At 55.6% G+C, this 23,245-nt stretch overlaps 1 protein-coding gene across 4 annotated transcripts; it reads right to left on the bottom strand.

The window, feature by feature from the left end:
- Nucleotides 1-56: 56 nt before the first annotated feature.
- SLC12A4 (solute carrier family 12 member 4) lies at nt 57-22,731 on the bottom strand. Of its 4 annotated transcripts, none has more exons than XM_004431749.3 (24): nt 22,564-22,731; nt 16,973-17,067; nt 15,369-15,500; nt 11,727-11,873; nt 11,586-11,640; nt 9,780-9,910; nt 8,231-8,472; nt 7,873-8,087; nt 7,160-7,324; nt 6,982-7,080; nt 6,633-6,690; nt 5,838-6,012; nt 5,295-5,413; nt 3,671-3,769; nt 3,356-3,475; nt 3,083-3,187; nt 2,651-2,819; nt 2,154-2,349; nt 1,871-2,040; nt 1,652-1,783; nt 1,465-1,572; nt 1,070-1,257; nt 818-951; nt 57-629 (listed from the first exon to the last, which is right to left on the bottom strand). In XM_004431749.3, exons 1-24 carry the CDS (start codon nt 22,676-22,678, stop codon nt 538-540), a joined length of 3,261 nt encoding a protein of 1,086 aa, XP_004431806.1. In that variant the 5' UTR covers nt 22,679-22,731; the 3' UTR covers nt 57-537. The 4 variants fall into 4 exon arrangements, with proteins under 4 accessions (XP_004431806.1, XP_087276201.1, XP_087276197.1 ...); XM_087420075.1 differs by lacking the exon at nt 22,564-22,731 and adding an exon at nt 17,446-17,902; XM_087420071.1 differs by lacking the exon at nt 3,083-3,187.
- Nucleotides 22,732-23,245: the final 514 nt, after the last annotated feature.

The following is a 23,245-nucleotide window of genomic DNA, read 5'->3' as shown; positions in this document are numbered from 1 at the left end:
TTCAGTTCCGCCTTCTTCACTTGGTGCCAGGAGAAATAGAGACGGGGCAGCAGGAGGCCCAGAAGTGCACAATGTTTTATTGAAAAAAGTCAGGCCTCAGCTGGCTGGCTCCCTTTGGCTGGGCTTGGTGGGGGTCCCTGCCCACAGTAGCCTAAGCCAGGTCTTCCTGCAAGTGGGCTGGGCCAGACCCCTTCCCTTGTCACCCTTCCCCTCCTCTCTGATGGTAACATCTGAACAATAAATATGCAATAAATAGCACTCCTGCACCGGCTGCCTTCAAACCCCACATCAGCCCCCACCAGTCTTATCCAGCCAGGGCAGGCCTCCTGGAGTGCTGGATGGGAAAGTCCCCAAACCTCTTAGGGTCCTGCAGGACCTTGGATCCATCTCCATTGTCTGGCCCAGTCGCAGTCTCCAAGGAGACCTAGCAAAGTTGGGTCCAGGGCAGGGCCGGGCAAAGCAGGGCTGACGAGTGGGTGCCAGAAGGGGGCCTTTACCCTGGACACCTCCACTCTAGGCCACAAGGTTGTACTGGGCTCAGGAGTAGATGGTGATGACTTCACGGCCACCGCCACGCACCAACAGGACCCGCTCAAGGCCCTCGGTCAGCACCTCCAGGAACTCCATGTCTGTAGGGCATCAGGTCAAGGAGGCAGCACCAGGACCCAGGGGCACCCAGGGGCACCCAGGGGAGTTTGGCCCATCAATCAGAGCTGGGGTAACCTGGCACCCCCCAGGGCACCCAGGGAGAGGAGCTCCTGGCCCAACCTCACATGCTGTCCACCTCCCCACTGCCTGCCTCTCCACAAAGGGATACAATTCTCATCACCCTCGCTGTTCTTAGGTGGGCCAGGCATGTTCAGTAGGACCAGGCGGGCGTCATGGGAGCGTGTGACAATGACTTCATTGAGCTTCACGGCGGTGTGCATGCGCCGCACATTGGATTGGTCCCTGCAGATAATGAAGCTGATCATGGGCCCCACCCCTGGCACCCACAGAGCTTGTCCGCCCCCATCTCACCTCCACCCCTAGACCCTGATGTGGCTGGGTCTGTTTTTGCTGCACTCACGGCTTAATATGCACCAGCTCCCGGAAGTTGTCAGGGGCGTGGCTGGGGTTCCAGGGCTCTGCTGCCATGTACTTATCTCGTGTCCATGTCATCTGGATCTTGTCAGCCCCAGCTGCAGACTCGTCCTCCTCGTCCGAGTACAGGCTCTCTAGCCGAAGGGCTGAGTGCCGGTCCTTGACCAGCTGGGCCTGAGGATAATCAGAGGCCTCAGTGCCATGGGAAAAGAGGGGGCCTGGCTGGCCCAACATGATCACCCCACCTCAGGGAAATGGCACTGACTTGGTTGGGGCTGGGGTGAGTCATTCTGACACCCCCACTGATGGCGTCTCCAAAAGCCTGACCCTGCAGCCTGACCCTGCCACCTGCCCCTGCCCTGAACCAAGAAGGCCACTGACTTCTCGTTCCCGCTCAGTCTTGGTCAGCCGCATCTGCCGCAGCATCTGTGACCGCTGCTCCATCATCAGTGTGCGCTCGTAGGTATATGCAGAGATGTCACTGTTATGCTGGGGAGAGGGTGGGCCATGAGGACTGGGCTGTGTGGAGGAGGGCATCCACAGGGCCACATCAGGGTGGGTGGCTCACCATCTCCACCACCTCCACCTCTGCCTCAAGGCGTAGGTGGTATAGGAAGACGGCTAGATCTTTCTTCATCTGGATGCTGTTGTCGTCCATCTGGGCCACCGTGAAGATGCGCATCCGGCACTTCCTCCAAACCTGTGGCAATGGAGGTGGGTGGTTCAGTCGCACCCTACCTCTCCAAGGGACCAGCCCCTCCCACCCAGGCCCACCTGCCTGGCCTACCTTGTGCTGGCGCAGCAGGAAGGGCAAAAGCATGAGCATGCCACCGTCATGTACAATCCACCACACGTCGATGTGGCCTTCCAGGTAGCGCTCATGGTTGCTGGGGTAGAAGGCGATGTTCTTGGGCACGAGCAGGGCCAGATGGGCAGCCGTGGTGCAGCGCACGGTGTCTGGGGAGGAAGGGCACTCCTGACTGCCAGCCCGTGGCCCTCTGGCCTCTGTCCTCACATGACCCCAGACCCATGTGCCACGTGGCTAAGTCCAGGCCTTGACCCTCACACACCAATAAAGGTCTTCCAGGCACGTGGGTCCTCACTCTGTCGCCAGCCATAGGGCCAGCCCAGCACCACGGAGTTATGCCTCATGCCACCCAGGCCGCAAGACTGGATAAGGTGGGCCAGTCCCTCACGCACTTTGCTGGCTACTACCACCTGGCAGAAGCCCTTCACTTTCTCAATGTCCATCATGTTCTTGATTGTCTGTAGGGAGGGAACACACCAGGGTCAGAAGGCAAGGCCATCAGCGTCCCCTCTGCTGGGCTCCCTGCCAAGGCCCCTAGGGCACAGAACTACTTGAGAGTAGTGGGGGCAATGGGAACAAGCTGTCCACCCAGAGGCCATGTTTTCAAGATGGGACAGCCATCCCCCCTCCCTTGCTCCAGCTCTCAGGTGGCAGCAGTGCTACCCACCTGGCTGGCCAGGATTGGTCCCCTCCCCTACGTGCCAGCTGCAGCCCAGACACCTCTAGTCCGGCTCAGCTCCCTGCCCCTGCAGCAGGCACCTGCTCAGCTGCCTGGGCCTCGCCATAGCTCTCCAAGAAGCTGCCTTGGATGACAGAACCGACGATGGTCAGGCCCTTGCCAGCCTTAAGCTGGGAGGCAAAGGTGAGGAGCCGTGGGTACTTCACGTGAAGGTCCTCGTCTAGCTTCAGGAGCACCAGCAGCTGAGGCCTGCGGTGGCCGGATGGGGAGGCAGCCTGAGACCAGGGCCAGAGGTCTCCAGGGAGCCCCTCTTCTTCTCCCTTCTCTGCTCACAGGCCCCCGCAGGTTTGGGTAGCAGGGATCAAAGGCTCAACAAGCAGGAGGGTGCCCCTGGCAACCCCAGGGTGAGGAACGTGGGCTGGGAAGGAGGAGCCAGCACCTCTTGACCCTCCCACTCTCACAGCGCCCCCTGAGAACCTGGAGTGGCCTTGCTAGTCTAGGTGTGAACTCACCGCCAGTTCTTCGTGTGTGGAGGCCCCTCCTCTAGCCGCAACAGTGCATAGCGGGCGGCGCTCAGGGATAGGCCTCGGATCCCGTCACCCCACTCCTTCTCAGCCCTGCAGAGGCCACCACAAGCTGGTGAGCCCCTGGTCCCACCCAGGGGATTCTGTCCATGTATATGTGAGATGGCACTCACGGTGGCTAGTGAAGGATGGCTCAGCTCCCCACAACCCAACATAGAGATCACCGCACCTGCCCCGACCAGGCAGCAGCCCCTCACTCACCCTTGGTACTCAATGTACTTGTAGATCATGCCTGCGATGAGCATGGCGACCAGGGCATAGTACCAGGAGGAGACAAACATAAGGGCCAGGCAGAGGCTCATGCCCAGGAAGGACAGCGCCCTGGGCCAGAGAGTGGGGAAGGGCCAGAATCAGGGCAAGACCAGTAGGGCCCCAGGCAAAGCCCCCCAACCCCCAACCTCTCACCAATAGCAAGTGCTGCCCAGGCAACTCAAACCCCATCCAAAATGGGGCTCCTGGCTTCCCCAAAAGCTCTTGTGTCAGAGGACTTGGCTCAGGGGTCCAACTGGCACTCACCAGTGATAGTACTTGAACCGGGGCCGCCAGTTGGGGGTCCTCAGGAGAGTCTGCACAGCACAGGCCAGGTTCACAAACAGGTAACACATCAGAAAGAACCTGCAGCACAGGGAGTGGATGGTATAGAGCAGCCTACTTGGCAGCCAAGTACCTGATGTCCCTGCCCCTTCTCAGGCTGGGCCTGGACTAGCAACTGTGACATGTCATGGCCCTGCCCTGCATGGGCTCAGCCAGGTCTTCTCAGCCTCCCAGCACCTATTTCCACGGCCTGAGGCAGATGAGATTACTGCAGATGTGTCCTCAGAGCCAGGTCTTAGAGGATGGCAAGTTTTTGCAGGGAGAAAAGGTGGGAAGGGGGCTGTAGGCAGGGGGAACAGAGAGTGTCGAGCTGTGGAAAAGGATAGTGCTGAGGAGTGCTCAGTGTCTGGAGATGGCTAGACAGTATTCAGGCCTCTGGCCTGAGTGGCAGTTGGATGAGGAACTGTCATGAATGTGGGGAGGAGGAGGTCGGGAGAAGATGACAAGGGCCATTTTGAATACACTGAATTAGAGACACTTGAGGGACACCATGGTTCGTGTGGGACGCTGGGACGTGGGTGAGGCCTGCTGCGTGAGCCCTCCAGGGAAGACAGCTGAGGAGCAGAGGGCTGAGGCAAGGGGGCGCCAACCTCCACCCTCAGCTGGCAGGAGAGGAAGGGCAGATAAGAAGGCAGGAGGACTTACCAGAGAGGGCTTGCCAGGGGGCAGGGACTCTCATGAGGGGGCAGTGGTCAGTCCCATCAGGGCTGCCAGGAGGGCTGAGATATATCCTCTGGATTGGGCAGTGAGGGGTCACCACCCAAAACGACTGTGGCAAGAACAGTTTCAGGTATGCACTTATGTGTGGGTGAAGCTGGGCAGTAGTAGATGGAGGTGTGTTGTGGGGGACAAGAGAGCACTGACTCCAGCAGGCCTGGTTGTGACTGGAGTTGGGGGCTGCTTCAGGGGGAAGGAAGGCCTATCAGGCCTACAGGCTGAGTGGGGCAGTGAAGGCTAGTCCCATCATAACTGAACAAGCAAGAGGGATCATCGGCAATGGAGCAAGATGTGTGAGGAGAGATGTAGTGGACCCCCAACACTGGCAGAGGTGAACACAGCAACCACGAGAGCTCTGCCTCAGGGACCCCCAGAAATTGTCATGTGCTGACCACCTCCTGCAGGGCACTGGTAGCCTCAAATGCCCAGCTGATCCCAGAATTTTAAAAGCGAACAACTTGGAAAAGAGATGGATGGGCAGTGGTGGCTTCATCAAGGCACTAGGGACAGGATGCTTGCCCTGTCCAGGAGTGGAGGGCTGCTGGCTGCCTGCTCTGGGAGTCTCCCACAGAGAGGTGTGGGACCTGTTGAAGGTCCCACACCTTAAAGTTAAAACTTCTGTGTAAGTGCCAGGCTTGCTCCTGAATGCAGAGATAGGCTGAGCTCTGCCAGGCAGACATCTCCCCATACAGCCTGACATGTCTCCCAGCTGTGCCCTCAACATCAGATAGGGTCACAGGGAGGTGCTGTGCCCCCAGCTGAAGGGTGCCAGTGGTGCAAGGAGCCTTTCCCAAGACCATCCCCACCCCTGCCCTGGCCCCCAGCTCACATGGATAGAATGGGGGCCACCATGTCGAGGGAGGCGATGAGGATGCCCAGCTCGGCGATGAGTGCTGTCAGGAGAAGTGCCCATGTTGGTTCACCATTTGCCTTCCCGTGGCCAAATACCTGCATGCACCAGGGTCAGTGAGGTCAGCAAGGGAAGAAGCTGGTCCCATCACCCCAATTCCACACCTTGGGCCATAAGCCACAGCCTAGCCTCTATCACCCCCAGGTGTGTGGGGCTCAGGCCACACCTATGCCTATCCTGATAGGTACCACAAGTTTCCTTGCCCCTCACCTCTCCAGGCCTCTCTGCTTTGGATGAGCCATAGATAGGCCATGAAGATTCTGGGCCCAAGGAGCTCTGCCAACAGCAGGTCAGCGCCAGGGCCAGGGTAGCTCTCAGCAACTCCCCATGGATGGCTATGTGGCCCTGGGGTCACTAAGGGCCCCAACAGGATGTAAAGCATCCATATCCCCTACCTCTCTCCCTCAACCAATGTGAAGGGCCAGGAGCACCCAGGCTGTGGGGGAGCACAGAAGGACTCACCCGGAGGAAGGGGATGATGTTGTCCTTGGCAATGGCTTGCAACAGGCGTGGTGCCCCAGTGAGGCTCTGTAGGCCGGCACCACAAGTTGAGAAAAAGGAGCCGATAACGATGACCCACGGTGAAGGCCAGGCCAATGTGCCCACCACCAGATTTCTGCTGACGCCGTCACCGTACCTGCAGGGACTGGGCTCAAGCCATGCTCCATGCAAGGAGCCCCCCAACCTCTGGGTGGGGCCGCCCAGAGTGAGGGATGTCAGAGGTCAGGAAGAGTGGCTATAGTGGGCAAAGCTCTGACCCCTCAGTGGAAAAGGCCAATCCACCAGCCCCTATTTTTCCCTTTCAACCCAGTCCTGATCCTAATGCCACGATCCTCTCAGAAGCAAAAATCCTGGGGTTGGCCCAGTGGCGCAAGCGGTTAAGTGTGCGCACTCCGCTGCGGCGGCCCAGGGTTCGCCAGTTTGTATCCTGGGCGTGCACCAACGCACCGCTTGGCAAGCCATGCTGTGGCGGCGTCCCATATAAAGTGGAGGAAGATGGGCATGGATGTTAGCCCAGGGCCAGTCTTCCTCAGCAAAAAAAACAGGAAGATGGGCAGATGTTAGCACAAGGCTGATCTTCCTCACAAAAAAAAAGAAGCAAAAATCCTGGTGGGGCCTGACCCACCTGGTGGCACAGACTACCATTGGCAACTAGCAGCATGAGGACATGTGTGGAACCACCTGTGCAAGGAGGATTGGTGTCAGGGAAGGCAAATGCTGAGCCCATTGCCACAGGGAGGGGCCCAGCTCACTCACTTGTCCCGGAGTACTACACCCTCGATGCAGGCGCCAAAGAGAACCACACTGCTGAAGTCTGCAGCTATGTCAAGGAAAGCTAGGCCTCCACTGCCACTGCTGCCCCCACTCATTCCCCACACAGGACCCACGTGCCTCTCGCCCTAGCCCTAGCCAGCAGACTCAGCTGGGACACCTACAGCTGAGGGTTTCGTGTTGTGCACACACCTCTCGAGTGTGTGCATGTGTGTGAGGTGAGATATATAAGCATGCATGCATGAGTGTGTCTGTGCATGCCAGCTAGTGACTTATACACAGGCAAGTGCCTTCTGTTCCCCTCCCCACCTGCCCCAGGCCTGGGAAAGGATACACACAAGGGAGGTTGTAATGATGGCCAGAATGGTTCCCACTGGAATCGACTTCTGGGCATCACGGAGGTCCCCAGAGCGGTTTGAGCCAGCCATAATGCCTCCGAAAACAGACAAGACTCCCTCAGGGGCTCCTCGGGAGTGGGGGCAGGGCTGGGTGGGCGGGCAAGAGGGGCTTACCTGTTACGGAGGGGAAGAAGATGCCCACCAGCACGGTGAAGGATGTGGCGATGTCAGCCACCACATACAGGGAGAGGCTCTCCTTCAGGCCAAGGGCATCTGTGGAGGGCAGCCCGTGCTTCTCCACGACCTCACCCTTCTCCAGGTAGGCGCTCCATAGGTTTTCTGCGGGGGCAGCAGCATCACCACTGTAGCCCCACCTACTTCCCAGGGGGAGTTTGGGGCAGCCTAGCCAGAGGCTGCAGATGTAAGAGGCTCTGGGGACTTCAGGGGATGGCTTCAGCTACAGGACTGCTCTAGCCACAGGGAAGAAGCTGCCTGACTAGAAGTCTGACAGCCAAAGGTGGCTGAACCACCATCAGCCAGAGGCCCGCCAGTGCCTGCCTCCTAGACAGAGGCCCTTTATTTCTCCTGTGAGAACAATCCCAGGCAGCATCAGGGGCTGGTGGCTGGGGAGAGAGGGGCTGCCAGAACTTTCTGGGGGCTGCTGCAGGCCTGGGACACTGGCCAAATACACTCCATTCACCCGAAACCTAGCTGCCAGGAGCCAGGCTGAGAGGACACTGCTGGGCCGGGAAGGCAGCCAGACCTGCCTACCATTCCTGAGCTGGCCATACAAGGGCAGCTCTGTGCTCCACTCTCCTTCCACGCTCATTCCCTGCCTCCTGCTCAGCCTGTGGGTCAGGAGCAGGAGGACGGGAGGGAGGACGCACCCTGGAGCACACCGGCAGCTGCACCAGGGATGCCAGGGATCTCGGTCACATTGTTGAGCAGGAAGTAGGGGTCACAGGAGTCAGTGGTGAGGTTGGGGCTGTGGCAGAAGAGGCTCCACAGCCGGGTGGCCACTGTCTCATTATCCACCAGGGCCGTCTTGGCACAGACGTCAAACTGGTCCCGGGACAGGGTCCTGTTGCCCAGCATGCATACCCTGTAGGCAGAAGCATCAGCACCTGCTCAGCTGGAGTCCCCAACCTGTTGCCATCCTGCAGCCTCGGGGACTCAGAGCATCAAAGGCCATCTACTTGGGAGGGATGTTAGTGCAATGCCTGGATGTATCCCCAGGTTACTTACGGAAACAGGGGAGGGTCCAAAATAGACTTGATGCCGCCAGCGTAGATGGAGAGGATGGAGATGATCACACAGGCCAGGAAGAGCGAGGCAAATTTGTTCACATACTTGACACCAACAAACACCACCAGGGTCATGAAGGTCAGAAAAATGGTCCCATACACCCGCATATTGTTCAAGGTGGCACTCGATGTGTCGTGAGCGCCTGTTGGGTAAAAAATGGCAGCCGGCGGGGCAATGTAGGTCTGAAACAAGAAGATCAATAAAGAAGTTTCAATCTTCCTATTTGAAGAGTGAATCTTGTCATTTTGGTTTTATTTTTAAAAGAGTATCCAGAAAAAGCCAGTCACAAAAGACCACATATTGTATGATTCAATTTACATGAAATGTCCAGAATAGGTAAATCAGATTTAATCAAATTAAGGACAGAAAGCAGATTAATAGTTGCCTAGGGCTGGGGGGAATGGAGAGTGACCGCTAATGACTGTGTGGTTTCTTCTTGGGGAGATGAAAATGTTCTAAAATTGATTGTGGTGATGGTTGTACAACTCTGTGAATATAAAGTATACACTGTATACTTTAAATGAGTGGAGAATTGTATGGTATGTGAATTATTTCTTAATAAAGCTGTTATTGAAAAAAAAAAAAAGACACAAGAGCCAACCAGAATAGCTAAATAGCCAAAGTAGAACAGTTTGAGCAACAAAATAAATAATGATATATTGAATTATGACCCAAAGAATAAAATAAATATCCAGAAGTCCATTCTAATATAAATACATGGTTGAATAAATAAATAAATGGCGAAAAGGACAAATTTTCCTTACAGAAGAAATCCAAACAAAAAATGTAGCAATGTGGGAAATAGAAAAACAAAAAACCCAGAAGATCCAGGAGCGGGGTCCACACTACAGGCAGAGGACCTAGAGGTGGGAATAGCCAGGCAGTTGCTCTAAAAATCTCCTACTGTCTGGATCCCCAGGGGTGGGCACCTGTTATCCTGTACTCCCCACTGTCCCTCCACCTCTTCTCCCACTGCCTGGTGCAGTTCAGTGGGGAGTGAAAGCTGAGTCAGAGCACACGTGGGGCTCACGGAAGAGGCACTGACCTCCAGACAGGGTCCTTTGGCTGCTCACCCTGATTCAGAGACAAGGAGAAGGTGGATGTAAAGGGCCCTGGCACAGAGCCCTGGGGGAGACATACCTGGCCAGAGCCCACACAAGCCCAGGAGGCAGGCTCTGCCTCACCACCAAGATCTGTCACTGAGCTAAAAGCAATAGTTCACAGACCACCTGTCATGGCTGAAATGGTGCCCGGGTGGATGGAACATCCAGGGCCAAGGTGAAGGCAGCCAGGACGCTTCCCTGCCTGGCCCAAACTGCTAGTTGAAGGGGAGAGTGGCTTGAGCAAAGATCTTTCTCCCTCGAGGAGGCCTCCCATATTATAACCCCCAGACCCTGGCCAGAGGTGAGGGGAGCATGAGCAGCCTGGGCCTTTGGGAAAGGGACTGTTTGGACAAGACCAGAGTCGGCCAGGGCTTAGCCTAACTCACCAGCAAGATCTCAATGGCCCCCAAGATGTACATGGCTGCTGCAAATGTTGTTCCCAGGTAGAAGCACAGGCCCACAGCACCTCCAAATTCTGGCCCCAGTGAGCGGGAGATCATGAAATAGGAGCCCCCAGCTACAACAGAGAACGTGCACACAGGTCAAGGCTGGTTTTTCTTCAAGGGGGTCTCCATGACAACCCCTCACAACCACCCAGAGGGACAGGGACTTATTTTCCCATTTACAGATGAGTAGAAGGCTTGGGAGACTTCCTCAAGGCTGCATGGTTAGTAAGTGGCCAGGCTGGGGTTGGAGCCCATTCCCATCTGACTCCAACGCCCAGCACAGGGCCAGTGAAGTGACTACTTTGCTGGGGCAGCTCTAGGTCTGCAGCAGTGCCTAAGTGGCCCACTGTCCCCCAACTCCTTGCACTCAGGCCAGTCCCCACAGCCTCCTCTGGCTAGATGCATCCTATCTCAGCATGCCTCACCCCTCCTGAGGGCTGTGTTTGTTAGTCTGACCCCTCCAGACCAGGGCAGGGACTGTGTCTTGTCTGGTTTTTTGTCCTTAGGGCCCAGCACAGGGCCTGCCCCCAGGTGAGTGTCCATGGCTGACCCTCCTGCCCTGAGTCTGTGCTTCCATCAGAGTCTAACACCCTGGCAAGACTGACAGAGTCAACACTGGGCCCCAGGACCAGCAAGGGTGCAGGGGACAAGAATGATCCCATGTTGCTGGTTGAATCTGCTCCTGATAAAAGTTCTCTGGTGAAAAATCTGGAACAGGGATCAAGAAACTTTAAAAAGGTTAATCCCTTTCATGCTGTAACCCCACCTCTAGGACCTTCTTCTAAGGGAACTGCCAGGGGTGTGAACAGAGATCCAGGTGCAAGGCTGTTCATGACCACTGTTTACGATAGCAAAAAAGCAGAACCCAAGAGTAGGAGAATAATCACGTAAATCAGGTAATACACTATCAATCCTGTTTAAAAAAACAAATAAACTGTTTACAATACTTAGGAAACACACACACACACACACAAATATACACGAATAGTTTGGGGAAAAAAAATATATCAATACTTGACAAGACTCTAAGACCATATTCCAAAAGGCTAATAGTTATAAACTCAGGATGGTAGGATTATGGGTACTTTCAATTTTCCTTTCTTATTTTTCTGCACTTTCAAACCCTCTTATGGTAAACACATATTACCTTTTTTTCCCCTATTACTTTTCTACTAATACTAATAAACCTGTTAATTAAAAAGAAACAAGGATCCAGACACAGGAGCCAACCTGAATAGCTAAATAGCCAAAGTGAAACAGTTCGAGCAACAAAATAAATAATGATAGTACTGGATTATGATCCAAAGAATAAAATAAATATCCAGGAGTCCATACTGACATAAATACGTAGTTGAATAAATAAATAAATAAATAAATGGGGTCTCTGAAAACCAAGTCCTATTTCATCATCTCTGCTGAAAACCTTCTGCATTGTTAAACTCGTAATCCACAGTGTGGTCCAGACTCCTTGGCTTGGGCCACCAGGCACGTCCCATCACCTTTTTGTCAGCCCCAGCCCCCCTTTTTAAAAATTCCTCTTATACTAAAACAAACAAAACACAAAACACAAAAGCAATCTCAAACTCTGTCAAATAAGGATGCTTCTAAGTGATGGCACTGTTATAGAGCCAGTGACTAGGACCCCACTAGAGACCTGCTTGGTGGGGATCAATGAGAGTTCCTGGGCATGTCAAGGTGGATTCTGGGCCTGTTCTCCCCATGAGGCCTGCAGTGGCGCTCACCCACCTGGAACCACGCCATTCGTGGCAATGGCGCTCATGGAGATGGCCGTCAGCAGGGTCTGTGGGAAGGAGGGCCTGGGTGAGCAGCTCAGCTGGGCAGGCTCTGTGGGGCAGACATGGCCCCTGCCCCAGCTAGGATACTCACACAGCAGCAGCAGATGAGCACAATGAGGAGGGCCTGCAGCACACCAGCTGTGCCCACCATCCAGGTCAGCCGCAGGAAGAGGATAACCCCGAAGATATTCTGCAGGCAGGGCAGGTACACCCCCATGAGGGTACCCATGCTGGGTGCCTACGGAGCAGGAGGAGATGGGGAGGCACAAAGCATCAGAGGAGCCCAGATGCACCATGGAAGGCCAGCCCCTAGTCACTTAGCAGTCCCCCACCCCCAGGGTGTTCTGCCAGAGAACAGGGTGGAGAGGGAGCATCCCAAGTGGAGTCCTGGGGAGCACAGGGGGTAGGGTGACAGCTAGGATATCTATGTTGACTTTCATATATGAAGATAGCGTGGGACTTGGAAGACATAAAACCTGATTCTTTTCAAAACCCCATGTGTGAGCTTTTGAGCCTCACCTCCCGCTCAAGGTACTGCCCCCTTCCCTTCGTTTTTTTCTGTTAAACTTCTGGAGAGAGAGGTCTGTCTTGGATCCCTACCTTCTCACCAAGCAGTCCCCATGTCACCCAAGCCAGAGTCCAAGAAGTTGTCCCTGGTCCTCCCTCTCTCCAACCCCCTACTCCTGTCCAGGTGGACACCGAGTCTTGCCCAGTCTGCCTCTCAAGCTGCCCTGAGACGAGCCTGCCTTGCCTCAGCCTTAGTCCCTTGAACCTGGGGCACTACACCTGGGGCACCTGGATGGTGCCCTGCTGTGCCTGTCACCCTCTCCACCCTCTAGCCCACTCTGCTGCCAGAGCAGGTCTTTGAAAACGAAGTCCAATCTCATCACCCTTGCTGAAAAACCTCTGCATTGTCTATCCTGTAATCCACAGTGTTGGCCAGACTCCTTGGCTTGGGCCCTCAGGTGTGCCCCATCACCTTCTTTGTCAGCTCCAGCCTCTGATGACATCAGTCCCTCAGATCCTCTGAACCAGCGCATGTGCTGGGCTGATCAGCCCTGTTTCACTGCCTGGCAAACTCCTCTTCGGTTAAACTTTCAGGAGGCTTAACTGTTGCCTCTTCCAGGAAGTTCCCTCAAGTTGCCTTAGGTGGAGTTGGTACCTCCTCTTACACCCCCTCAGCATCTGATATACCCTTCCATCACAGTGGTCCCTTCAGGTCATGGTAATTGTTCACTCAGATGGCTCATGACCATACTGGGGTAGAGACTTGGCTTGTTCACTGTTCTATCCCCAGCAAGCCCTGCAGGTACCCAAAAGTGCTCTGAGTCCAATGAGTGTTGCCTTGGAAGGCGCTTGGGATAACTTGTTGGGAAAATCCTGCATAAAGAGTAGAGACTCAGGCTGAAGGGCAGATGAGGAAGGTCTAACAGGCATATGCAGGCAGGATTTCTCAACTATCTACGGGCAGAGTAGGGGCCATCCAGGAGTGCAGGGCAGAGGCTGAAGCACAGAGGCAGGGCTGACACCTTCTTGAAGAATTGAACCCCTATGAGTGCAGCCCAGGGTGGTGGGGCACTACCACTGGAGCCCCAGCAAAGCCTGCTGCCCTGGAGCTGGGGTGGGAGACAGAACTCTGTGGCCATAGGAACTCTTCTGAAGGGTCCAGGCCTGGGGCAAGATCTGTGTGCAGCCTAAAGGACCACAGAAGGGCTTGGAAGGGCCTGAGTAAGAACGAATGGTCCCTGTAACTGTCCTGCTGAGCATAGGTGACAGATACACCTCATCTGGGCTCTGTCTGAGCCCTTCTCAGAGGCCCTGGACCACTCACTGGATAGTGGCAGCTCCTAGGCCCACCCCTACTCTAAGCTGAGTCACTCTGAAAAACGGGCAGTGTGGGAAAGGGTAGGGCCGGAAATGCTTTCTGCATCCCGAAATAACCTCTGGCAGCCTCAGAAGGTCACTAGGCCAGAGCTGGAGCGGCTGCCATGGAGAAGCTTGGGTCTTGGCATGGCGTGGTTGGAGGCCTGCCCTTCCTGCTTTAAGCTTTCCTTTTCTGAGGTCCCTGCTCAGACCCGTTGTGGGTGAGGACCACAGCTCAGTGTCCTCAGCTCCCTAGCTTTCTAGTGACTCGCTGTGGACTTGACCAGGCTCCTCCTTCCTCCATGGAAAAGCCATTGGAGCTGGGACACTCAGCCATTCTCTCACATCCTTACCCTAGGGCCAGGTGAGCTGGGCAGGTAAGCTGAGACTGGACCCCAGCATCCTCACTGGCTCTTCATATGGCCAAGAGACTATGGCCCTTCACCAACTCGGGCTTCCTTCCGACACTCTTGGTGAGATGTGCACTAGCCTTTCTTAGGGACCTTTTTACTCCCAGACACCAGCTCCCTGAGTGGGCCTGAGGGGACAGGAAGGACGCTCTTACCCAAGGATCCTACCACCCACCGCGGGCAACACTCTCAGAGGCTGAGACCCCCCTGCAGGGCTGAATAGGGATAGTCAAAGATAGTCAGGGTTCTCTGCTATCTGCAGTCCAGAAAATGCCAGCAAAATCACAACCAGCAGGATAGGGTGGGGGTCAAGACTGTGTGACCTCAAGATCTCACCTGCCCTCTCTGAAGTGTGGGCTGGTTTGCCACCTGGAGATGCAAGGTAAGGGGTGCACACAGCCTGATCTACCCTCTCTCCTTGGCCCAGCCCAGCAAGGCCCAAATCGCACAAGCAGGTCTGAGGCTGGGGACCCAGCTTATCCCAACCAAGAGCTCCTTCTGTCTGTGCTGACCTCCAGCAAGAATACTACAGCCAGTGCTAGACCTAAGCTCCTTCCAAATCACAGCTGCTTCCCAAACCTCAGGGAGTCAGTAGGTGGAGAGGGAGGGCTCCTCGGCTCCAAACCAAAAATGTAGAAAAAAACCCTGCCTTAGGTTAAACTAAGTCCCATCACACAGGGGAGCTGAGCAAAGATGTGCAAAGTCATCTTGAAGAGAGAGGATGGCTGAAGGGCGAGAGGCCTGGAGAGCGACCAGGGATGGGACCAGGAAAGAGATAGGGAAGCACCCCGCCACCACCACCACCAACCCCACCCCCTGACCCTCCCCCGGCACTCAAAGAACCCAAGGGCTGTTGGAGGGGGTTGCCAGTGGAGCCAACGGAGTGAGAGGCAGAGAGGTTTAGTCACTTGTTCTAGGTCATATAGCCCCAAGGGACAACCCAGTTCCTGGTTCCAACTGTAACATCCTTATCTACCTTGATGGGATGCCAGTGATCTGGCATTCTACATAGTCACATATCTCACAGTAAATCCACAAATCTGCCTCCCAGTGTTACACATTGATCTCGTCTAGCTAAATCATATTAGGCAAGTTAACACCCCTGACACTCAGTTTCCTTACCTGTAAAATGGGGATGATAATAGTACCTACCTCACAGCTTTGTTGTGAAGATGACATGTAAGAACTAGGCCCACTGCTTAGCATGGTGCCTCACACAGAGGGCTGAGTAAACGTGGCCATCACTACATCATTTCTGAGGGCCTCTCTGGCCCTCTACCCTCTCAAGCCCTCTGCCCCCCGATGGGCTCCTCCTTAGCCCACTCCCTGAAGCCTCCTTGAGCCCAAGACACTCAATGCCCATCATTCAATGCTCACCACCATGTGAGAAAATTGCCAATTCTGTGGTGTTGAGTCTGTCTTCCCAGGAGTGGCCCCTCTGCTGCCCTTGACCAGCTTACCTTGGCTACTCTTCGGCGGGTACCCTCCCCACTCTCAGCCTCCTCATGTTCCTTGGCACCCTGTGTGAGGTTGGTGTAGCTGACGAGCTTGCCCAGAAGAGATGATACCTTTGGGCGGATGTCCAGCTCTTCCTGTAAACAGAGCCACAGGGCAATCTGGCAATGGGCCCAGCTAGTGCCAGGCGACCTGTGTGTAGCCAGCAACCTGGCCTCTGGCTCCTTGCCAAGCCCTGAGGCAGGCCTGGCCCTGATCCCAGCTTTTGCCTGGGGAAGCTCAAGCCAGCCAACTGGGCAGGTGTGGGCACCACACCCCAGCACATGGCACTCAGCGGCTGCTTCTCTCTGCCCCACCTTGGCTACAATCACTACTAGCCCATTTGTGAAAACTACCTGCCTCAGGGGAGAGGGCAGGGCAGTGCACACAGCTGGCAGACAAGCGAATGGCACACTTCATCCTGCCTATTTTGGCTGGCCACCTCCCAGCTATGAGTGGGCCTCTGGGACTCACATCTGCCCTCAACTCTCCCACAGAAAAGCCACCTAGTCACCTCAGGGAACCAAAGAAGTCAAAAGAGGAATATCTGAGACAAGTGGTCTCTCTTATCTGCCTAAACCCTGATCCTCCTGGGTGGTCTCCACCCCCGCCACAGGCCCCGTGAATAACCCACCTTAATCCCCAAGGTGAGATCCTGGCCCCCTAGCCCATCCTCAGGTGGAGCCAGGTCAAGGCCTTTGCTGCAGAAACTTGCTGCTTTCTCATGCCAGGAGGCCTCCCAGGGCTCAGGCTCCCTAACCCCGACCTGAGTCTAGGCTTTTCCAGCTCTTGCCGCCTCCCCGGCACTCTGCCTCCACCTGCCTCTTGCCCACATTTAGTCTTCTCCTGTCTGTCAGCTCCCTTCTGACCCTACACACAAGAAGAAGCTGGTTTGGAGTGAGAAGTGAAGATGCAGGTTTTTTGGGGCATGTGAAGATTAAGGAGCCTATGAAACTTCCATGGGGCAGCTGAATGTGTGGGTCAGTTTAGGGGCCTAAACCATGCCTTAAATCCAGATCCAACTTCTGAACTTGAGTCTAAAAAAGATAAAATTCAAGTTCAGAGGCACAAAATTCGTAATGTTTCCAGAGAGGTGTCCACTGAGGCTGCAGATATGGAGAGAGGGGGTAAATCCAGAGAGAAGGACCAGGCCTCAGGGAACTAGAGGGGGACAGAGTTGAATGAGCCAACCAGGAAAGACAAGGAAGAGTTCACAGGAGAGAGGAATCATGGACTCGAGAAGTCCTAGGAGTGGAGGTAAGAAAGGAAATCCTGAAGGGTGGTCGTCTTGCTGAGGGGCTACATGAAGTCAAAGGTGAATACCTCTGGAGGTGGTAGTGGGATGGAGTTGTGAGTGTCTCTGGGAAAGCAGTTTCAGTTCAAAGGGCCAAGGAAACCGCAGCCTGGCTGCCAAGGGAGTGAGACAGACAAGGGGAGACTGGAGGAGGAGCCGAGACATAAAGAGGCACAACCGTCCAGTATGCCTGCTTAGCTAAGACTTGGGTCCTGACAGGACCCTGCCCGCCCACCTGCCTGCCACCCCTGCAGCCTAGAATGGCTCTTCAGCTACCTCAAACAGAGCCAGGTTCCTGTCATAGTAGTCACTTCCTCTGGAAGCCTCCACTGGACAAAGGAAAGGACTGTTCTCTTTGTGGTTGCCATGTCCTGTAGAGAGAGAGGGACAGAATCCCAGTCAGGGGCTGCCTCCTGAGCCTCCAGGCTGGACCCCTCCCCAGCAGGCCAGCCCACAAAACATCATCTCTGTGGTGCACTTTGGGGACCAGTGTTATCAGGGTGGGCCTCAGTTTCCCCATCATACCCTGCCAGCCTCCTTGAAGGGCCAGGATCAGCAGAGGGGCCAATGACCAAAACCCAGCATATCATTTCCTTTAGCACAAGGCACCAGTGTGAAGGCCCCAGACACACTAGCTCACGCATGTGTTAACACCGACGGGCGGAGCCTAACGCGAGGGGCGTGGCCTGGTCCCGGCCCACCCTCAGAACACCCCCGACCCTCCCATTTTCCCGGCCCATCTGGAATACCCAGTGTCCGGGGCGCCAAAGGCTCGCTGTCGTCCGGGCCCTCCCGGGTGCTGCCCTCCAGATAGATGAAGCCACACAGGGCGCCTTCCGCCGTCATCGCCAGCAGGCCGCCTGCTAGCTACCCCACCATGCACCGCGCGGGGGCGTCCTGGAGGGCAGCCCGGGGCATGCTGGGAGGATAGGCAAGCAGGAGACTGTCCAGTGTGCGGCAGTGGGCGCAAGGAGCCGTCTAGGGTCGTCTACAAAAGCTGGGCCGGATACGTGTTGCTGGCAGGAGGCGCTTGTTGGCTTCCCTGTCCCCACATCCCGGCTGCTTGCCCCAGACTAGGTGCATGGCCTACCACCCCCCAGGCTGGTTAAACAGTATTTTGGCTCCCAGGAAACCTTGCAGAAAGGAGCCAGATGCACTTTTTTGGAGCTTTTTTTTTTTTTGAGGAAGATCAGCCCTGAGCTAACATCCATGCTAATCCTCCTCTTTTTGCTGAGGAAGACCAGCTCTGAGCTAACATCTGTTGCCAATCCTCCTCCTTTTTTTTTCCCCAAAGCCCCAGCAGATAGTTGTATGTCATAGTTGCACATGCTTCTAGTTGTTGTATGTGGGACTTGGCCTCAGCATGGCCGGAGAAGCAGTGCGTCGGTGCGCGCCTGGGATCCGAACCCGGGCCGCCAGTAGCGCAGCACCCGCACGTTAACCGCTAAGCCACGGGCCGGCCCCAGATGCACGTTTTTTTATAAGCCCGCCTCAACTCTCAAAGCTCAGCTGCTTTTTCTGGCCATCTAGCATTCATACTCTTTCCTGTTTTCCAAACTTTGTCCCTTGTGAGTCTTGGTGGGTGTCATTCCCAACTTTCCATCAAGCAGGCAGAAGACACCAAGTAGTACTCCTTTTCTAGTCGCTGTTTTTCTCCCCCTCCAGTCTGGCAGCTGTGGCAGTGGCTGGAGGCCTCACAGCAAACAGGAAGCTGACATCTTGGTTCAAAGAAGCCATGTTGGTGTTGGATGGCAATGATTGTGGCAGCAGTGCTGGGCCGGTGTCTGGTGGTGGAGGTGGCAACAGAAGTGTGTCATCACCTGACTCGTCTTGTGGGGTATTCCAGCCATGCACTGGCCATGTTTAGTTTTGTGAGAGCTACCTGCCAACCCTCTCTGGCTAAATAGCCCACAATTCATTTCTCTCGTTTGCAGCTAAGAATGCTGAATGATCCATCCTCCTCCATCTGAACATCCTCTTGCGATTGGTATGAGACTTAACTTGCCTTCTCTGAGCCAACAATCACTCAGCAGGTGCTGCACTGTGGATTCTTTATTACTCAAGGAAACTGACAGGTAAAGCGTGCTGATGACAATTTCTGGGACAAAGTCAGCTCTTCCTTCCCACAGCATATGAAAGTGGTACACTGCCTCATCTAGGAACCTGCACTAGCTAAGTGAGCCAAGCAGCTCAGTTCCACAAGCTACACGACTGTGTGTAGGTCAGTGCCAACAGTACAGTGGACAAAGGCAGCAGGTCAAGCCAGCCCACTGAGCCATGTTAAAGCCTTGTGGGGTCATGTAGCTCCTCAGATACCCTATGACATTTGCTGTGCCCTTGATGCCCTTGTTTAGGAGCAGGATAAAGAGCAACAAAAATCTGAAAACTGCCCATTACATCGATGGCCCTTCAGTAAGAACCCTCTGAAAAGTACTCTTGGATTTTTGTGAAAAAAAAGTGTCTCCCATGAATAAGTCAGATGCTTCAATTTGTCAGAAAATGACAGATATAGAGCTCGTCTTATTTCCCTTTCTGCCTTGGCTGCCAGGAATCTTCAAGCTCACTTCGCAGTCATCTGCTGCCTCATCTCAGAATCCTTGCCCCCTTCCTCTACATGGTTCTTTTTTTGTGTGTGAGGAAGATTAGCACTGAGCTAACATCCATTGCCAATCCTCCTCTTTTTCCTGAGAAAGACTGGCCCTGAGTTAACATCCGTGCTATCTCCCTCTATTTTATATGTGGGACGCCTGCCACCACATGGCTTGATAAGCGGTGCGTAGGTCCGCACCCAGGATCTGAACCTGCAAACCCTGGGCCACAGAAGTAGAGTGTGTGAATTTAACCACTACGCCACTGGGCCGGCCTCCTCTGCGTGGTTCTAATCTTTCTGACAGTAACAGTCCTTTGGGGAGGCATTTTTGTTGTATATCTCTTCTGATCCTTTTGTGGAAGTAGGTTGGAAATAAATTATCTCAAACTCATGCACTGCAGCCTGCCCCGCCACTGTTGCCTTGTCTCTCTGAGGAGACCACTAGTAGACAAAATATAGAGCTGAGCACACAGCAATTCCCCAAAGAATTCCTCCAAGACCCAGCTTATCCCTTGTCTTTTCAGCCATGACTCCAGGGCGGCTCAGAGCCCTTCCAAGGGTTGCTCTAGTCCTCACAACAGCATTCCAGTAGATATCACTTACCCCTTTTTAGTAACAAGGAAAGTAAGGTTCAGAGAGATTCAGAGGCAAGGTCACCTCGTAAAGGCCCAAACCTGGGTCCTAGGATCCATGAGAGCCAGGTGGGAGCTGAGCTGCAGGTTCCCTACTCCTGCTCTGGGCCCCAGTCCATCCCAGGGTGCACCCCAGGGTGCAGTACAAGCCTTTAACTAGAGAAGAGTGTCTGGGGTTTGCAATTTGGCCAGGGTGTGCATACCCAAGGCTCTTGGTGCTCAGGTGGCCAGCAGCCTGGCTTCGATTCCTGACCCTCCCTCTGTGTGAAACAGGGCAACTTGCTTACCCTCTCTGTGTTGCTTTGGTTTTCTCTTTTATGAAGTCGAGGTAGTAATACCCACTCTTCCAGCTGCCCAGATACATCAGAAAAGGGACCATCTGGTACCAGACACCCAGCAGGTACTCTTTGGAGTTCCCCAAAGCCTCTTTTAAGGACAGCTCCCATGGGATTGTGGGAATGCGGGGGATCTAAGCAGTTCCTGGATGTCTGTACTGCCCTTAGCTATTCCAAAATTCCAGGGCAGGTCTAGGCATGTCTGCCAGGCCAAAGCTGCTCATATACCACCTGAGATACCCAGTGAACTGGAGCATGGCCTGGGCCTGGGGCCTGCCTTGAGGTACAAATATATGTGTTCCTCCCAGCAGCTGTGAATGCACCAGCTGCAGGTGGGTATCCAGGTGACACTCCTGATCCCTGTGCTCACAGGCATCTGCCTGGGGTACCCCTCTAGAACCTCCCCACCCACCCCCTGTACACAGGCCACAGTGGAGTGAATGAGCAGGCCCATCTATGCCCCTTGGAGCAGAGGTGTGGGCCTTCAGAGATTGAGGTACCAGGCTGGGGGTGCCCCACAAGGTGGACCTGAGGCTCACTCTCTTTGTGCCCCCTGACCCTTTGCAGTCCCCATCAAGAAGGATCATAACCACTCACCAAGGCACAGAGTGTCCCCTATACCGCAGATGCAGCCAAGGTCTGGCTGAAAAGAAGTGAGAGGAGGAGGCGGGGGGATAGTGGGAGGAGCTGGCCCAGAATGGAGGGACCTGGCAAGACTCAGCCAATGTGGCTCCAGTTCCCTCCAGTCACCCTGTGAGAGGCCAAGGCGGGGCCAGGGGCTAGGCTTAGCTCTGCCTGCCCACTGGTCCAGGCTGATCCTAGGGATGCAGTCCAGCCCAGCATCTGGGAAGAGAGTCTCCCAGGGCTAACACGTGCGCAGGGATGCTGGCTCCTGCTCTAACCACTGGAACAAGGCTAGGGGCAGGTGAGGGCACAGGGATGGAGATTAGGGTATGTGCACGCACGCACATGGCTGTCAAGTCTGTAAAACCTCCACAGTATCCAGCAGTCCATGCCACTGTCCTGTGCCATCTGCCCACAGTCAGGTGACACACATATAGCCATCACCCATATCAGGCATGGATCACCTCAGTCATGTCACCATTACAGACAGATCAGAGTCAAGTCAAGATCACATCACCTGTCACATGCCACCAACATACATGTTCCCTGCATATCTCCATCCTGGTCAGTCACAGACACAGGCATTTGTCATCAGACATATCACTATCCTCATCGACAACCCTGCAGGAAACAGTGGCCATGAGAATGTTCTACCCTGACCCCACCTTCACCCTGTGATACCCACAGCTACACACTTGCACAAGCACAATTACACATGCATATGCCACTACACATACAGACACATGTTCTCAGCAATGTTCACACTCCAAGAGTGGGCACTGGCAAGGACAGTCCCTGGGGGTCCCCTGGGGCAGGAGATGGAGAAAGGGGCATGGGGAGAGGTAGCCACCTGGGAGAAGGCAGGATAGGCTTACCTTCAGGCCCAGCCCTAACACCTAGATTGAGTTAGGGCGCTGGAGTCTCACACCCTGGGTTTGAATCCCCTGGGGCAAGTTACATAACTGCTCCATGCCTCAGTTCACTCCTTCCTAAGAGTGAGAGTAAGAGGACCTATCCCATGGGGGAAATTGGGAGGATTAAACGAGTTAGTCCATGTAAAGCGCCCCGACATGCCTGATTCCGTGTGAGTGCTCCACAGATGCCCGCTCTACCTACAGGTCTAAGCTGGGATCAACACGAGGGCACTCACAGGAGTTACCCATAGACTCCCTCAGGCAGGCACACCCTTCTCTCCTGCCGGCAGGAGTGCAGGGAGGCACATGGGTGGGGGAGGGGAAGGGAGAGAGGGTAGTCTCAGGGGCAGAGACGCTGAAGCGCAAATGGGTAGGCGAGGCGAGAAGGGGCTGGGAGCCGCTTACAGAAGGTGAAGGAGCTGGGGTCCGTGCTGCAGCTGTGCTCCCAGTCCGTAAGGGCTAGAGATGGGGGCTCGGCGCTGTTCACGCACCGGGCAGCCCCGCGGGCCTGGCCTCCTTCGTCGGCCACGTCTGCAGCCCCCGCCCGCGGCCCGCAAGGGAGGAGCTGGGGCGGGGAGAGCGGCCCGACTGTGGGCGCCTGGGGCCCAGGAAAATCCTGTCTGAGCGTCCGGAGCGAGGGAGTGGTGGCAGACTAAGAAAAGTTGGGCCCGCATCGACGTGTGCGCGCACGGTCCGGGTGTCTGCGTGAGCGCGGGCCCCGCGTGGCCGTCTCCCCTGCCCCCTCCAAGGCCCCCTCCGGGCGCGCCCTCACCGTCCGAGTCCTCTCGTTCGGTGCGCTCCCCGTAGTCCACCCAACTGAGACCCTCGAGGTTGTCATAGTCGCCGCGCCGCGGCCCGTCCACCGGCACCACGGTGAAGTGAGGCATCGCGCGCGCTCGGCCCGCCGCCGCGGCCGTCTGCCCGGCTGTCCCTGCCGCCCCGGGTCGGCGCGCCCCGCCCGCTCACATTCCTCCCCGCTGCGCTCACTTCCTCCGCCCGCCCCCCGGGCCGCCCCTCGGGGGCGGGGAGCAGGAGGGGCTCGGGCCGGCTCCTCCCCGAGGGGGCCCAGGCGGAGTGAAGCCCCCTGGCCCGGAGTACTACTAGCGGCTCCACGCCCTGGGGAGGGCTAGATTCCTGTGTGACTTTGGGTGAAGGGCCGCCCTCTCTGAGCCTCAGCGGCGGTACTTGTAAAGTGGGGAAGTACGCTTCCATCTCTTGGGGCTGTCTGAGGGTTCCGTGAGAAGGGGCGCGGGGTGCACTGGCTCTGCGCTCTGTGCCTAGTAAGCGCGTAGCGACATTTCTGTTACTCAGGGACGGGGGAAGGTAGGCAGGACCGGCCCAGGATCGCAGAGGCCATCCCACTCCTGCCCAGGGCTTCTCGCCTTTCCTGGGTATCCTCTCCCCATTTCCATCTTCTCTGTCTCCCACCTTTCCACCGCGTCTCTGGAAACTGA

Source organism: Ceratotherium simum, chromosome 30 (assembly GCF_057802395.1).
Source record: "Ceratotherium simum simum isolate JZ-2026a chromosome 30, ASM5780239v1, whole genome shotgun sequence".
Lineage (NCBI taxonomy): Eukaryota > Metazoa > Chordata > Mammalia > Perissodactyla > Rhinocerotidae > Ceratotherium > Ceratotherium simum.
This window is presented reverse-complemented; position numbering and strand designations above follow the sequence as displayed.